This window comes from Polypterus senegalus, chromosome 10, assembly GCF_016835505.1.
Source record: "Polypterus senegalus isolate Bchr_013 chromosome 10, ASM1683550v1, whole genome shotgun sequence".
In the NCBI taxonomy this organism is placed as follows: Eukaryota; Metazoa; Chordata; class Cladistia; order Polypteriformes; family Polypteridae; genus Polypterus; species Polypterus senegalus.
In genome coordinates this window covers 139,807,341-139,823,113 of record NC_053163.1, presented here as the reverse complement: position 1 = coordinate 139,823,113, position 15,773 = coordinate 139,807,341, and the positions used below count along the sequence as shown (strand labels likewise).

Genomic DNA, 15,773 nt, shown 5'->3' with positions numbered 1-15,773 from the left:
TAAATCTATTGGATCCAAGAGCCCTTCCTTGGAATCGTGCCTAGTCCGATTTTGGCAGCCTGCAGATTGAGCTCATCATTGCTGTGTCAAACGGAAACATCCTGCAGATGCACTCCTTGGAGTCACATAGTGGTCTCAGGAACTCTCCGTTAGCCTTCCAGTTACACCCAGAATGCTCTTTCTTTGATCCGAGTATTTTCCAGTGTTGCCCCCCAAAGTCTCCTCTTCTAGTATTTACTGATAGTTCAAACCTAAAACATATATTAATTTACTCTTCCTACATATCTGGCTGATGCCTTTATCTAAGGCAACTTAAAAGATCTGGATATGTTACAAATGTTAAACTTCATCAGACCTATGAATTGTTTTACCTTTTTCACCTTTTGTGGACATAATCAAGATTTGATTGTTATTTAAACAGTACCTTTAGATAAAGGAAATCTGACTTTGCTGTAATTTATTCAAAGAAAAACTAAAAGATATGCTATTTAAATCTGTGCAACACGTAAGCACAACTGTTGCTCTAGTACAGTGATCTCAGACTCCAGTCCTGGAGGGCCGCAGTGGCTGCAGGTTTTCATTCTAACTTTTTTATTAATTGGTGACCAGTTTTTGCTAATTAACTTCTTTTGAATTAATTTTAATTGACTTGCGTGTGAAGACTCTGACCCCTTAATTATTTCTTTTTCCTTAATTAGCAGCCAAACAATAATGAGACACAAAATTAGCTAAAACAACTGTTGTCCATTACACAATATCTGAAAATAAAGAAAGGTGATGGTCTCAGGAATGTTGATCTGCTCAGGTCCCTCAAAACATTTTAACAGAGCTCTTAGAAAAGAGAAAATCAACAATTTCAGAAATGTCTGCTAATGCACAGTAAGAGCAGCAAGAAGCCATGGAATTAAAGACTCAGCACCTAAATAAGCAACTGGTTGGAGTGATATTGGTTGGAGTTTGAGGCCCTGACTTAGTTGGTCTTCTGTTGGCTCACTCACTTCACATTTCACTTCTGTTTGGGTGCCACTTAAGGAAAGAAATGAAACAATTCAGAGGAACGATGAATAAATTCAGGGGAATAAATCTTAAAGCAATAAAATTAAAATGAATTCACAAGAAGTCAATTAGCAGAGCAAACAGGGCACTCATTAAATATAAAATGCTAGAATGAAAACCTGCAGCCACGGTGGTCCTCCAGGACTGGAGTTGGCGATCCCTGCACTATTACAGTGGTCTCAGACTCCAGTCCTGGAGGGCTGCAGGTTTTCATTCTAGCCTTTTTCTTAATTGGTGACCAGTTTTCTCTGCCAATTAACTCCTTTTCCTATCATTTTAATCAACTTGTTTTTTATGATTTCCAACCAATCCCAGCCAACACAGGGCACAAGGCAGGAAACAAACCCCGGGCAGGGCGCCAGCCCACCGCAGTGTTTTTTATGATTTGTTCCTCTGAATTGCTTCATTTCTTTCCTTAAATGGCACCCAAACAGAAATGAAATATGAAGTGTATGAGTCAACAGAAGACCAACTAAGTCAGGGCCTCAAACTCCAACAAATTTCACTCCAAGCGGCGCTGACTCTTGCCGTTAATTAAACCCATTCTTTAATTCCATGATTTGTTATTGCTCTCGATGTTCCATAGCAGACATTTCCAAAATTGTTGATTTTCTCTTTTCTAAGAGTAACACTGTTAAAATGTGTTGGGGATCTGCGCAAATCAAAATTCCTGAGACCTTCATCTTTCTTTATTTTCAGATATTGTATGATGAACTTAGTTTGCTGGTCATGTTTTGGCTTCATTTGTGTCTCAATATTGTTTGGAAGCTAATCAAGGAATGAGAAACAATTAAGGGGGTCCAAGTCTTCAAGCACAAGTCAATTCAAATCAATTCAAACAAAGTTCAATAGCAGCAAAAAACAGGCCACTAATTAAGAAATTGGTTAGAATGAAAACCTGCAGCCATTGGAGTCCTCCAGGACTGGAGTTTGAGACCACTGCTCTAGCAGATGGTGATGCCCCCTCAAGTCGACAATTCCCCTAACTGTCCAACATCATCAACTGGGAGGAAGTTTTTCCCACTCCTCCATGTAGAATTCTTTTAGCCGTTAGCCCATTCGAAATCCCCCCTCCGCAGAATCTTGATGGGATTCCAATCTGGGACTAACTTGGCCATTCCAGAAGCCTCTATTTCTTCCTTTTCAGCCATGGATTTACTGATAACATTTAGGGTCACTGTCATGTTGCAAAGTCCTCTTTTGGCTGAGCTTCAGTCTTCTGACTGATATTCCCACATTGTCCTCAAGCACTCTCTGATACAAAGAAAGAATCCACAGTGGATTTTATGATGGCGAGTTCCTGATACCAGTTGGTATCAAGTTCTTCTGGTCAAATTCTCACTTTGGTTTTCTTCAAGCATGTCTTCTGGTAATGTGGGCAGAGAACTCTTTGCTACCTCTGTCTGGTACAAATTGTTCCAGAACTCCATGGGCTTTACTTATAAAGCTTGCATACGCAAAAAAATGAGGCTTGAAATCTGCGTATGCATCTTCCTACTCAAACATTGGGATTTATAAAAGAAAACCTTATTGGGAGAGCAGGTATATACTTAGGGTAACTTTGACCCATGTGGACGCAGCATTTTAGAGAAACAGGGGAATGACAACAACCTCAATCAAGTAGGGAAATGGAGCCAAACCAGCTGAATAACAACTCGCATGAATTATAATTCGTATCACAGAGCCGTTATTATAATGAGTGTTGATGTGACTAATACATTAGACCTCCGAAGTGACAAATATAATGTTTAGACTCTTATTTTAGTTTCCTTTTACTCAGGGCCAATGCTGCATATTTGCACTGAAGAACTGTCTTGGTTTTTCTTCAGTTTATATCAACTACCTGTTGTGCTGGAAGCCACTAATGCCACAGTATGTAAAACATAAAAAGGCAGCTGTGTCTGGTTTTCCTAACATAATCGGAGCAATTTCTGCAATCACATTGCAATAGGGACACCTGGACAGAATGAAGCTGCTTTTGTTAACCATAAGTAGGTACGTTACATGAATGTACAAGTCATCTGTGATCAAACTGATAAACATCATGTCTTACTGGCCTAGATCAGTCTGTGATTCACTTTTTTTTTGGGGGGAAAGTAGCTTTGGCAGAAGTGCTGGAAATGATGATGCTGTGTGTAATGATTGTGAGGCAAAGTAGCTTTGGCAGGTGTGACGGTGCAGTGTAATGGCCGACTTGTTTGTAAGGTAACTGGCTGAACCGTCAGTGTTTCATATGGCCTGCTCTATTCATCGTAACAGCAATCCCATCATTACAAGTGCCAGCAGCTACCTGCTTGGACGTTGGCTTCATACGCCTTTCCTGGACACTCTGAATGCACAGAGGCGCTATAATGACACAGATGATCTTGCGCCCTCATATGAATGCTTGGGGGATTTGCCAGGATGGAACGGCTGCTGTACCAGCCAATGGCATTCTGCAGCATTGTGATTGCATATGCATAAGGGTGATTAGCATGCTCCATGTATGGCTGTTTCAGGGTGCTGTTCGAGGCGGCGCATATTTATGATGTGATTTTATGATTTACAAGAGTAAATCGTGTAGAAAGGGGCGTATGTGAGGTTTCATAAATGTGATTTCTTTTTTTGATGGATGCATTTTACTGTTTTTTTTCGGACATGCCCATACAAAGTTTTATAAATGAATTCCCAGGTCTTCATTGGGTAAACGTTAGTCTTGCCCTGATGTTCCTTCCTCTACAGCAAAGGTCTCCTCTTGGCACACCTCCCATGTGGATCTCATCTGTGATGACTCTTTCTAATGGAAAACACGCACACTTTAACATCAACAGTGACAGTGTAAGTCCTGTGATGAAAAGTCAGGGCTTCTTTCAGCTTCTCGTGTTCTGTTCTCAAGCTTAACTTACTGGGGTGGCCTGGCCTGGCCAAGTCAGCAGTTGTTTGAAATCTTCTCCACTTGTAGATCATCATCTGGACAGTGTATTATAAATTTCCAGTTATTCAAAGATCTTTTTAAATTCCTCCCCAGACTCACAGGCATCTTATAACCGTTCTAAAGGTCTCGTAACACAATAAAAAGCAAACCCAACTAAATGTCTGAAATTTAAATATGACTGCTTCAGACCAGATCTGATGCACCTGATTCTGATCTGAGGTAGTGACGAACAGGATTGGACTTTTTTCTACATGTAAAATTTGCGTTTATTTAAATTATACACTGGGTTACAAAATATAAACGTGGCATGATGTTTGTTATATTATATCACCAATATCTACAGGTATTGTTTAAATGAAAATGAAATCTTGATATGTCCACTTCTGTTATAAAAGAGAAAACATTTCACGGGGTGTAGTTATTTTTTTACACTACTGTAAGTGACTCACTCAGGGGGTCTCCTACCTTGTACTTTAATGTCCAGTGCCTTAGTGCTTCATCATACCACCTTCGTCCAGAGGTACTGCCTGCCTAGAGTTTCAGTTCAGCACAAAACTAAACACAAGATCATCCTCCTCTCCTGCTGTGCTTTACATCTCCACATAAGTGCTGAAATATACAACTAATGTAAGGAAAAAAAAAAACAATTTGCAATCGATTTCAAGGCAACGGCAGGAGCGGGCCTGTCCCTTTGGCTCACATGATGGGTTCAAATGTAGACAGATGTAGAGTGCCACCTTGTGGCAGAAGCGTGTGGAACTGGAATGCAATTCTGACAGATGCACACAAGAGAGGATGGGGGATTATCCTCCAGCAATAATTAGTGTCAGTAGAAAGCTTATTAAAACATAAAAAACCGTTAGAAGAATTCCAAGAGTGGTGTCAAGCTTCTCTTTTTTGTGAAATCATTATTAAAGCTTTATTGTACCTCTCAACTAATATTCAATGATTGTTCTTCTGTGAAATTGCATTGGGACCTGGGGAAAGCAAGCCTCAAGAAGATGAATCTTTACAGTACGAAGAGCAGAAAAACAAATGCAACGATGGGGAATTGATAAGGTGAGCTTCTCCGGCTCCACCTCAGAAACATGCATGTATTGATCTGGGCAAATTAGTACTTCCATTAATAACACAGTAGATGGGCCATCTTGGGTCAGACGTGAAAAGAATTAAGTTTCCAAAGATCACAAACTCCAGCTAATAAATGTAAAAACTACTGGGTATTCACATTAATTCTACCATTAGTGCTAATTATTTTTTAAACCATCACCTGCATTTGATTGCAGCTAAAGCATTAATTTGTGTCCAAAACACAGGTTACTCATAGAAGCTAAGGCCTGCACATGTAACAAATTCTGCAGCTCTTCAATTCTGCCCATTGACAGACAATGGTGGCTCGCATAAAATTGTTACTTTGTTTTAAAATAAGCAAAGAGGCCGCACATGATGAGAACAAAGCAGGAAAAGAGCACTGTTCATACAACTCACCAGTGCTCTTCCAAACAGATGAGTTTTGAGTACAGGAGTCATATGGAGAGTGCAGTCCCACACAGATGAGGCACACTGATGGTCAGCAATTGAACACTGATATTAACACTTTGGCAGAGAGAAGCTGTCCGAGGGTATATCTGGTACACAAGCTCCTCGACCTTGATGTCAGCATTACAAGACATCTCAGGTAATAGGTCACTCTCCTGTGTGGGTAACAAAGGCTTGGTGAATAAGCAACTGAACTATGGGATGAATAAAATGAATACTTCACCCAAAAATGTTAAAACGTTACTTATCCCACGTAGATTGTAGTGATGGCCGAGAAAGACTTTTAATCTTATGTTTTCAAGCAGAACGGAGATACCCAAGTCTCTGATAGAAGTGTCCATTGATGATCAATACCGGCTGGCAGCAAACAATATATAAAGGTTTGAAGAAACAAATCTCACATTACTTGCATCACATACTTCACATGTAAACATACGACCTGACAACATCCCAAACACATGCATTTTTGCTAAAATGTTGTTAAATAAACCACTTCCATTTAAACTGTAGACCGACCTGTCCGTCTGATCTATTGGATAGGAGTTCAAGCCCAGTAACAGATTATTCATTGGCTAATATTGCACTTGATAGTTGCTTAGCAAAGTCTTCCGTAAAAGTGCACAACATTAATACTCTAATAACCAATCTTAATGCGCGTAAAAAATCTAGGCAGTGCGGCATAAACACAAATAATTTAATTACAAAGAAGAATTTTTTAACAATATGCTTCTCATGAATGTTTTCTATCATTATTTCTATATTAAATAGTAAAAGAAAGTGGTCTGATAGACCATTATCAATGACCTGCTTTACATCAACTTTTAGTCCTTTGGTAATTACTAAGTCTAATGTATGATCTGCTTTATATGTAGGCTGATTAACGAGGTGTCTCAAATCAAAAGAGTCCAGGAGGTTCATGAATTCTTTTACTTTTTGGTTACACTGATTATCGGTATCTGGAATAGCCTGCCAATAGGAGTTCGCCAGGCTGATACGGTGGAGCACTTTAAAAAAACTGCTAAAAACACATTAACATGGCTTTCTGATAACATCACCTTCATCTAATCCTGATACTCTGTGTATTCAATTCATTATAATAACTATTCATGATGGCTCTAAAATCCATACTGACCCCTACTCTCTCTTCTGTTTCTTTTCCCGGTTTTCTGTGGTGGCGATCTGCGCCATAACCACCTAATCAAAGCACCGTGATGTCCTACATGGATGGATTAAAAGCCAGAAGTCTACATGACCATCATCATCAAGTCCTTCCAAGAGAACCCTAAATACAAAGAGGACTGTTTCATTTATGTTAGGTAGAATGCCCAGAGGGGACTGGGCGGTCTCATGTTCTGGAATCTCTGCAGATTTTACTTTTTCTCTCCAGCCGTCTGGAGTTTTTTTTGCTTTTTCTGTCCTCCCTGGCCATCAGACCATACTCTTATTCTATGTTAATTAGTGTTGTCTTATTCTAATTCATACTTTGTCTCTTATTTCTTTTTTCTTCATCATGTAAAGCACTTTGAGCTACATTATTTGCATGAAAATGTGCTATATAAATAAATGTTGTTGTTGTGTGATATCAACAAACAGCATGCACGGAGAGTCATGCAAAACTAAAGATTAAAAGTTAAATAAAAGCAAGTGAAAACATTATCAGAAAGGGAATATGCCTTGTATTTTGCATATCTGAGATGCTTTAACAAGCAGAAGGTCAAGCCACCCATGCAGGTTCACAGACTGCTGCTAAATATTCCTGAGTACTCACTGGAATGATGGGGGGAGGGTCTACAATTTAAAGGCTCAATTGATTCCGACTATGTTTTATTTATTTTCACAAGAGCATTTCACAGAGGTGGTTAATTTAACAATATTTTTGCCAAAATAAATGTGTTAGGGATGTGGTGAGCATATGACTGGATGACTTCATATGTGGATTATGTGACACACCAAATAACAGTATCAGAAAGTTTGTTAAGCCTGTTCTGTCTGAAAACATGACAAAACATTTTCTTGGCCATGACTGCAAACTACATGCTATAAGTAATACTTACACACACACACATTATTTATATTTATATATATATATATATATATCTATAAATATATATATAAATATATATATATATATATATATATATATATATATATATAAATATATATATATATATATATAAATATATATAAATATATATATATATATATACACACACACACACACACACATACATACACACACACGGTAGCTTTCAACCAGTTTGGCCTTGTGAACCATTTTTAATTAATTTTATTCAGTGATGAATACTTTATTAATGGTAATTTTTATGTAAATTAGCCAGCATTTTCCCTGGATGACACACAAGAAACAGTAAATAATTTTACACACGCGCGCACTTAGGGGTCAGCCAAAGGGTCCAATTCAGGACAGTAACATGATAGTAAAAGGGTTGGTTATGAGAATTATCGTATATACTCGTGTATAAGTTGGGTTTTGAAACCCGAAAAATCAATCATAAAATTAGACCCCAACTTACATGCCTGTTCAAAAATACGACTTAATTTTTTTTTTTTTAACATCTTCTTGCTTCCTCCAATCTCACACCAGTTTCTCAGACACTTAAAATTTTGTTGCGCAGTTAACACTTTCTTTCGGCACTTCCAACGATTTTTAATTTAAAACCAGCTTCATATTTTCTTCTGATCGAACGCTCCACTGTAGATAAGGGATGCTCTTACAATAAAGGTGTATGAGGGTGTGAGATACGAAAAAACACAAAACAGTGCAAACGTTGCCTTGGAATAGTTTGGGTATTACCATGTGGTCACTTAGGCACAATACATAGGAAAAAAAAAAAAGAGGCAGTGTGCTCCATGGTTACTCTCTCAGGTGTGCGTTAGCATATCATTAGCTCTTGGATAAATATTGTGAGTTTTCCGCATTTGACTTATATGACCGACATTATAAAATACGGGAAATTAAACTGTAAAATCAAACCTCGATTTATCTGCGGGAGAACGTAAACGTGAGTATATATGGTAATGCCTTTTCTCTTCTTCCTACAGACCAGCAGAAGAATAACCCATTCTTTTCTCCACTTCTGTCCCATCCTGATGATGTCACTTCCAACTTCCTGCTGTCGCATTATAAATCCAGTCCATTAACTCATCTTGTTTGTCTTTTGTTGTTTAGCAGTTAAAAGACCGATATCAGTCTCAAAAGACTACTCTCCTACAAAAATATATGGGAAGGATCCCCAAATCTTTTTTGTATCTCTGTTTCACTCAGTTACAATATATATTTAATAAGAAAATACGGTGTACATAATAAAAATAACCTGACAAAGGAGTATTGAATATATAATACTAGGGGGGCAAGCCCCCCTGGCGCCTTTGCCACCCAAACCCGAGTTACGGCCAGAATATTACTAAAATCTGTAAATGTACAAAAGAAAAGTTAATTATTATTTAATAGAGTAAAAATCATGAAATGAGAATAAAATATTTACTTACCACTATGCTTGATGCACAACTTTCTTGATATTTTAGTTTAGAATTTAAAAATAGAATAACAATCTGAAAATCTAACAATATCACATTAAAGTTTGATGAATTCTGTAAAGAATGATACCATACATACATATATGTAGGTTTTAAAATAAGCCTGATTTAAAGTGTGACAAAAAAACGTGACATGAAATCATTGCACTTTTAGGCTTAGGATTTTATATATTTCGAGTAGATAATATTATACATATTAATATAAAATTATAACATTGAATGAAATTTAGTGTCCTTTTCTCTTTTTAATGGGAAAAACTTGCCTGGTTTTCAAAGGTTTTTCAAAATCTGTGGCTAGTACAGACAGTAATATTTTTGTAATTTATTGGTGGCTCACTCATCTAAAATTTTAGAGCCCAAATCTACTTCACAAGGCAAAATGAGCTGTTCTGCAATGCTTTCTAATTTTTGGTAATTCAATGTGCAACAAGACATAGATGGAGTGCCTGCTGGTTTACTGTGTAAGTATGCACAAATGTTTTTTTTTTGTGACGCCTCAAGATTTTTTTTTTTCAGTCAAATGGATGTACTTCTGTAAGTATTGTGCTCTGTTTCCACAAGACCTTAATGATTTGGAAAGCTTCATACTGCACAATGACTCACAGTAGCAGTAAATCGATACCTCAGAATTTGTGGGTTGTATGTGCATTTAACTTTTCTGTTTGGTTCAGGTTTTTGGGCTGAATTGTCTGAGCCTTACAAAGAATTGGAAGATGGAGTAGGTGATGTTGCAAGGTGTTTGATGAAGCTGTCTGTGTTTAGTAGCATCCTTAACAGAAGCATATGGTATAAAATAGGTTCTCATCTGCACATGCTTGGAATTACGTCATTGGTTTCATATACCAAGTATGTAGTAGAAAAAATTCTATCTGACTTAAGTTTATAATTAGTACCTCCCTAAGACATTAAAGCAACGGCTGATTTTAATTTACTCCACTTAAGCAGATGTCCCATACAGCACCCAAAAAGTCACAGTTGGGTTGCAAAAAAGGGATCAAAACACGGCTATAAAGAAACACTTTTACAGAAGAAAGCCTGACAAGAAGGGCAAAAAAAAAAAAAAATAGCTGGCACAACAAAATTTTGTTGTTGAAAAAAGAAATTAAATTGTTGATAACTGAGTGCTGATTTTTTTTTTATTCACACAATCAAAAACAAAAGGTTTTTGTTCATGTGTGCAATATATGATTGAAACCGACGCAGGTGCACATCTGAGTAGCACTGTAAGCCTTGTTCGTCTACTTCAAGACACAAGGTGACATACAAACATCACTGCATTTAAGAACACACAAATGTTCCTGCAGACTTTCTTAATTTAAATATACAGTCCTCTCTTAAAGTATTGGAATGGCAAGGCAAATTCTCTTGTTTTTGCTGTACAATGAAGACATTTGTTTTTGAGATCAAAATATCAATATGAGACAAAAGTTCAGAACATCAGCTTTTAGTCTGTGGTATTAACAGCTTGTACAGGCCAACCTTTTTTTTTTTTGATGAGCAAAAGTATAGGGACATGTGACTGACAGGTGTGTTTTGTTACCCAGATGTGTCCGGTTAGATTGACTGTTTAAACAATAAACAGCTCTGAATATGAACTTTTTTCTTTACCCTTGAATGTTCCTTGTAATAAATGCATTTGTTGTTAAAAAGGTTAGACCATCATGAAAACCAAAGAGCCGTCTTCAGAAGGAAAGCAAGCCGTTTTGAAGTTAAGAAAAGAGGGAAAATCAATCTGAGCAATTGCACAAACATTGGGCATAGCCAATATAAAAATTCTGAAAAAGACAGATCACTGGAACAACAGGCATCAAATGGGTTGGCCAAGCAAACAATAACAGCTGATGATGAGAAACATTGTGAAAGTCGTGAAGAAACCACAAACACAACAGTTAGTGACATCATCAACAACCTACACAGGGCAGGGGTAAAGGTATCACCATCCACTGTTTGAAGAAGACTTTACTGCAAAAATACAGAGGCCATACCACAAGATGCAAACCACTCATCAGTAGTAAGAATCGAAAAGCCAGGTTAGAATTTGGAAAAAAAAAAAAACAAAGGTACAGAGAAAAAGTATTGATGAGACCTTACAAGACCAAGATAGCCTCTACCAAGGTACCGAAGTGATGGGAATTCCAGAAAATGGAGGAACATGGGTTCTGCACATGATCCAAAACATGGTTGGTTTTGCATGGCTGGTTCTGGAACAGGCTCAATTATCTTTATTGATGGTTTAACTCATGATGGTAGCAGCAAACTTAATTCAGAAGTATACATAAACATTTTGTCTGAAAGTTTATAGAAAACTGCATCCAAACTAGGTGGAACGTCATTATGTGGCCAGACAATGATCCCAAACATATTACCAATTTCAAAAAAGGACTTGACTTGCTCTGGGGGAAAAAGTGGAAGGTTTTAGATTGGCCGAACCAATCACAAGACCTTAACCTAACTGAACTTGCTTTTCACCTCTTGAAGAGGAGACCGAAGGGGGAAAAAAAACAAAAACAAGCAACAAAAAATGGGTGCTACAAAAGGTGCTATGTTCTATATGTTATTTAACACATCTACTGTAGGTTGAATAACAGGAAATAAGAGCTGACATTCTGAACTCTCATCTCATATTCATCTTTTGATCTCAAACCCAAATGTCTTCAATGTTTAGTAAAAACCAAAGAATTGGACTTGCCATCAAAATGCTTTCAGAGGGGGCTGTAAATTATTTTCATTTTCACTGCAACAAAGCGTACAATAATAAAATACGCATGGGGTGTTGCTGCCAACCAGGATCTGCAAAAGCAAGACAAACACTTATTGACAGATTTTAACAGCTAAAAGATTTTCATCTTCTTCCTGTGATAATTCAATAACCAAAACTGAGGTCATATTTACAATCAAAACCAAAAGTTGGCTGAATGGTCACATGTCTAGCATTACATTGAAAACACCTTCAGCGGAACACTGAATTTCATTTTGTGTTTGAGTTTTTCTTTCACTTGAAAATCAGACCTTTAATACTGTATTCAGAGCATAATAGTGGAAAAAACTTATGTCTTTAAGAAAAGACCACCCACCTGTACCTCCATTGATTTGTTTTTTATTTGTAAGGCACCATAAATATTTCCTTACTGCTGAACTGGTCATTTCTTTATAGTAAATGTTTTTTCGATGTTTTTAATTTTTTTTTTAAACCAAGCTATAGTATTGGTTTTAAACACAAATGACATACATTTGCCAAATACACACTGAATGTTTTACATACATACAACACAAAAAAGTATTAAAGAAAAAAGTTACAAAGCTTGAAAGATTACGATGCTTCATTAACACATTGATGAGGATATCGGCATTTTTATTGCCTTGTTTAGGCAGAAGCACAACTTGTTACAAACATGTCAGCTTTGACTAGGATGACCTATTCCAAAATACCCCCATTCATTTTTTAAGACATTTTTAGCCATGCCCAGCATATCCCAGAAAATGTGGCAGGCTGGACTATTTTTGCATACATACAGGTAATAGTAATGTGAGGGTCTTTATTTATATGCAACCCCCCCTAACCACTCGCCTAGCAGTATGAAATTCGGCTTTCAGTCTCAAAGGCTATTCAGCAAAAGCATGATGAAATTAAAAGGAAAGCGGCAAGCAGGCAATTGGAGTCGGAGAGGATACAGAGTGGAGGTGGGGGTTGGAAATGGAAAGGGGGTGCTTGAGAGAATGCACTGCTTTAAAGCTAAACAGTACATGCTGCTGATGAAAACATAACACCAACAGGTAGCACTTTTATTCTTCTTTTGAATAAACAAGGGCAGATTAACCACCTCATTGATCAATCCTTATTTAAAACCCTTGCGGCGCAAAAGTGTTGAATTTGAAGAAAAAAAAAAATTGTGATAATTAAAAATGACTGCTTAGAGCGTTCTGTATTATTTTCCTCATTCCAATGGGATGTGCTGCTTTTCTTTCTAAAATGGAGTTTCTTCAGGGAGGCATGGAATTGTATTACCAAAGATGATGGAATTTTCATCTAAGGAGGGCGATTAGTGTTGAAATTCAGAGAGCATTCTGATGTGATGACCTGCTTGCAGATTAGGGCCTAACCTCAAGGGATCCGAGTTTCAGAATACTGAGGGTTGGATACAACAGACTTTTTATTCAGCAAGACGTTTATGGTTAGATATGAGAAAGAGAAGGGGAAGTATGAATTAACCTGTCCAAATTACAGAATTAAATTAACTACAGGCATATTCAAATTGTTATTCTACTTACAAGTTTTTCAGTCTTATATTGTTTTTGTAATCTTATTTGTAGCAGGTGTAATGTTGCTGTCTATATCCGAGTTTATTTCCCACCTTGCTTATTCAGTATTCGGGCGAATTCTGTCAAGAGGCTCTGCATAATTATGCTGGCTGGCGACAGTCAGGTGGCGAAGGGGAGTGTTGGTGTGCCTTATGATGAACCGTGGTTGATCAGATGTTGTTGGGTTTCTGTTCCTCCTCGAACAACATTGAAAAGTTGTTGTTTGAGGACTGTCATTCACATTTAACCAATCAGCTTTAAAATTTGCTTCTGATATCATGAATAAGGTATACAGTGCTGAGAGGCAAATGAATTTACATTTCTTACAATACACTGAAAACCTGTTTACTTAAGATTTTAAATGATGAGAGATGTATTTGGCCAAGCTCATAGCATTTTGCGTATGTTTTTGTGAATGAGGAAGGATATTCATTTTCTTCTACAATTGGGGGCATTTTCATTTCCTTTCCATATACTTCCTGATTTGTGATGTCAAGCTGATTGGCTAAAGGTGAATAATTTTCCTGGAACAATTCCAAGCCAAAGCAGATTCATAAATGGACTGCCATCCCTATCCAGGCTGCTCCTTGCTTTGAGTCTACTGCTGCTGAGATAGACATCAACTACACAGTCCTGCAAATGAAAAACAGGTTCATAAAATGGGCAAATAAATGAATGATTTACTGATTATCCACTTCTGTGTACATAAATGAGGATCTCTCAGAGGATACAGAGCTCAGGTGTACAACTGTTTTTATATTGGAAGAAGAATTAATGTATGCCTGGTACCTAGAAGCCTGATGGGAATTTAAAGCAGTAAATAAAATACTAACATAGAAAAAATTAAAGAAGGTATGAATTTGAAATCTCAGACTGATGACATTTAAGCAGCAAAACATTACAAATGAGAAATTCTGCAGGCAGACAAAATATGGAGGTCCTGAAGAGTCCCAACCAAAATAATGGGAAGAGCTCTATGTAGCACAGAAATAAAAGAAGTACTCTAAGTTCTATAGCAACTGAATGTCTGCAATAAATGTGCATGGTTGCTAACAATAATGAAATCATTTTTATTAAATACGTATCTTAAAAGAATATTAATGGCGTTCCATAGGATGTGTAGTAGCATTCATTTTGGCATTATATGGGGCAAAGTGTTTATCTGAACATTGTAACGTTTTCCATTTCCTCCCTATGTGCAGCCTGACTGAGATCTCGGAGCTTTTAATTTCATTTTACCCCACTGGCATGTATGGGCTAGAGACTGACCAGAGCATCATTACATCAGTATACCTGCTATTAAATTTTGCTAGAGGTCGTCAGAGTATATATATGCCGGTTCAGTGGCATTACCTTCTCTTTCGCTGCATCCCAGCACATTTCGCCATGCAGCTCACACACTTCCAAGTCAAAATGCTCTGGAGGGTGCATGTCCAAAAAACAGTCTGAAAGATGATTTAGTTTTTTTTTTCCCCCATAGTTTCTCATTTTTGTTGTTATGCATTAATGGCATTAACGGCCGACTGCATGCTGTAGTTTCTTTTTATATAATCTAGTTTTAGAGCACACAGAGGCTAATTTTATAATCAAAACTTTCTAACTTTTGTCATAAATGGCTCAACAAAAATTAACAAAAAGTGAATAACAATAAAAGTAACAAATTAAACATTTACATCATCATCATCATCAGTTAAGAGGAAAACAAAAGGAAATGATGGGAAAATTTTGATCCTTTCAGCTTTACACTCCAAGCTGACAGGCTATTTTGAAAACATGTGTAGGCAAAAATTGCAAAGCCTTCAAATATTTAAACAAACTTTTTTGATGCCACTTACTTTTACACTGGGCAAAAATAATATATAAAAAAGATTTACACTTCATCTTAAAGATGTGGTTCCATGCCAGAGCAAAAGTACAAGTGGAAGTTGCAAGGCTTATACCTGACGGAAATGGAGAGGACAATATTTATAATCTGCTTCAGCAAATATCACCCTTGCTCCAGATATAGCTGTTTCTGTGTCATCAGCCCATTCAAAACAAAAAGGTATAAGGGAAACAATAAGGAAAAAAAAACAGAAAGAGCTTGAGATAGAAAGAGAGAGAAAGAGCAAAATCTGCCACCCTGCTGCACTTTGGGCAAGGATGTTAATCTGATTTGTCGCCTTCCTCGTCTCGGTGGCTGTCACCCCCCTCACGTGCTGCCTTCTCTTCCTTTGCCAAGTGAGCCTGTGAAGCTAGGATGCTGGACAGCGAAAACAGACCTGAGCTGCTGGTAACAGCAGGCAGGGTCGGAGGAGTCAAGCCCAGAGGCAGAGGGGTCATTGGCAAGGCCAGGCCCTGGAGCTGAGACAACTGGTGTGCCTGGAGTTGCTGCTGCAGATAAAGCAAAACAGAACGTGAACAAAAT

At 37.4% G+C, this 15,773-nt stretch overlaps 1 protein-coding gene across 1 annotated transcript in view; it reads right to left on the bottom strand.

Moving 5' to 3' along the window:
• Window positions 1–12,147: 12,147 nt before the first annotated feature.
• LOC120538260 (TLE family member 5-like) overlaps window positions 12,148–15,773 on the bottom strand; it is a gene marked incomplete at its 5' end in the record, with an annotated part of 42,768 nt that continues 39,142 nt past the window's right edge. The window contains one exon of the mRNA XM_039767714.1: window positions 12,148–15,739. Coding sequence (XP_039623648.1) covers window positions 15,512–15,739 — 228 coding nt within the window. The remainder of the gene's footprint in view (window positions 15,740–15,773) is intronic.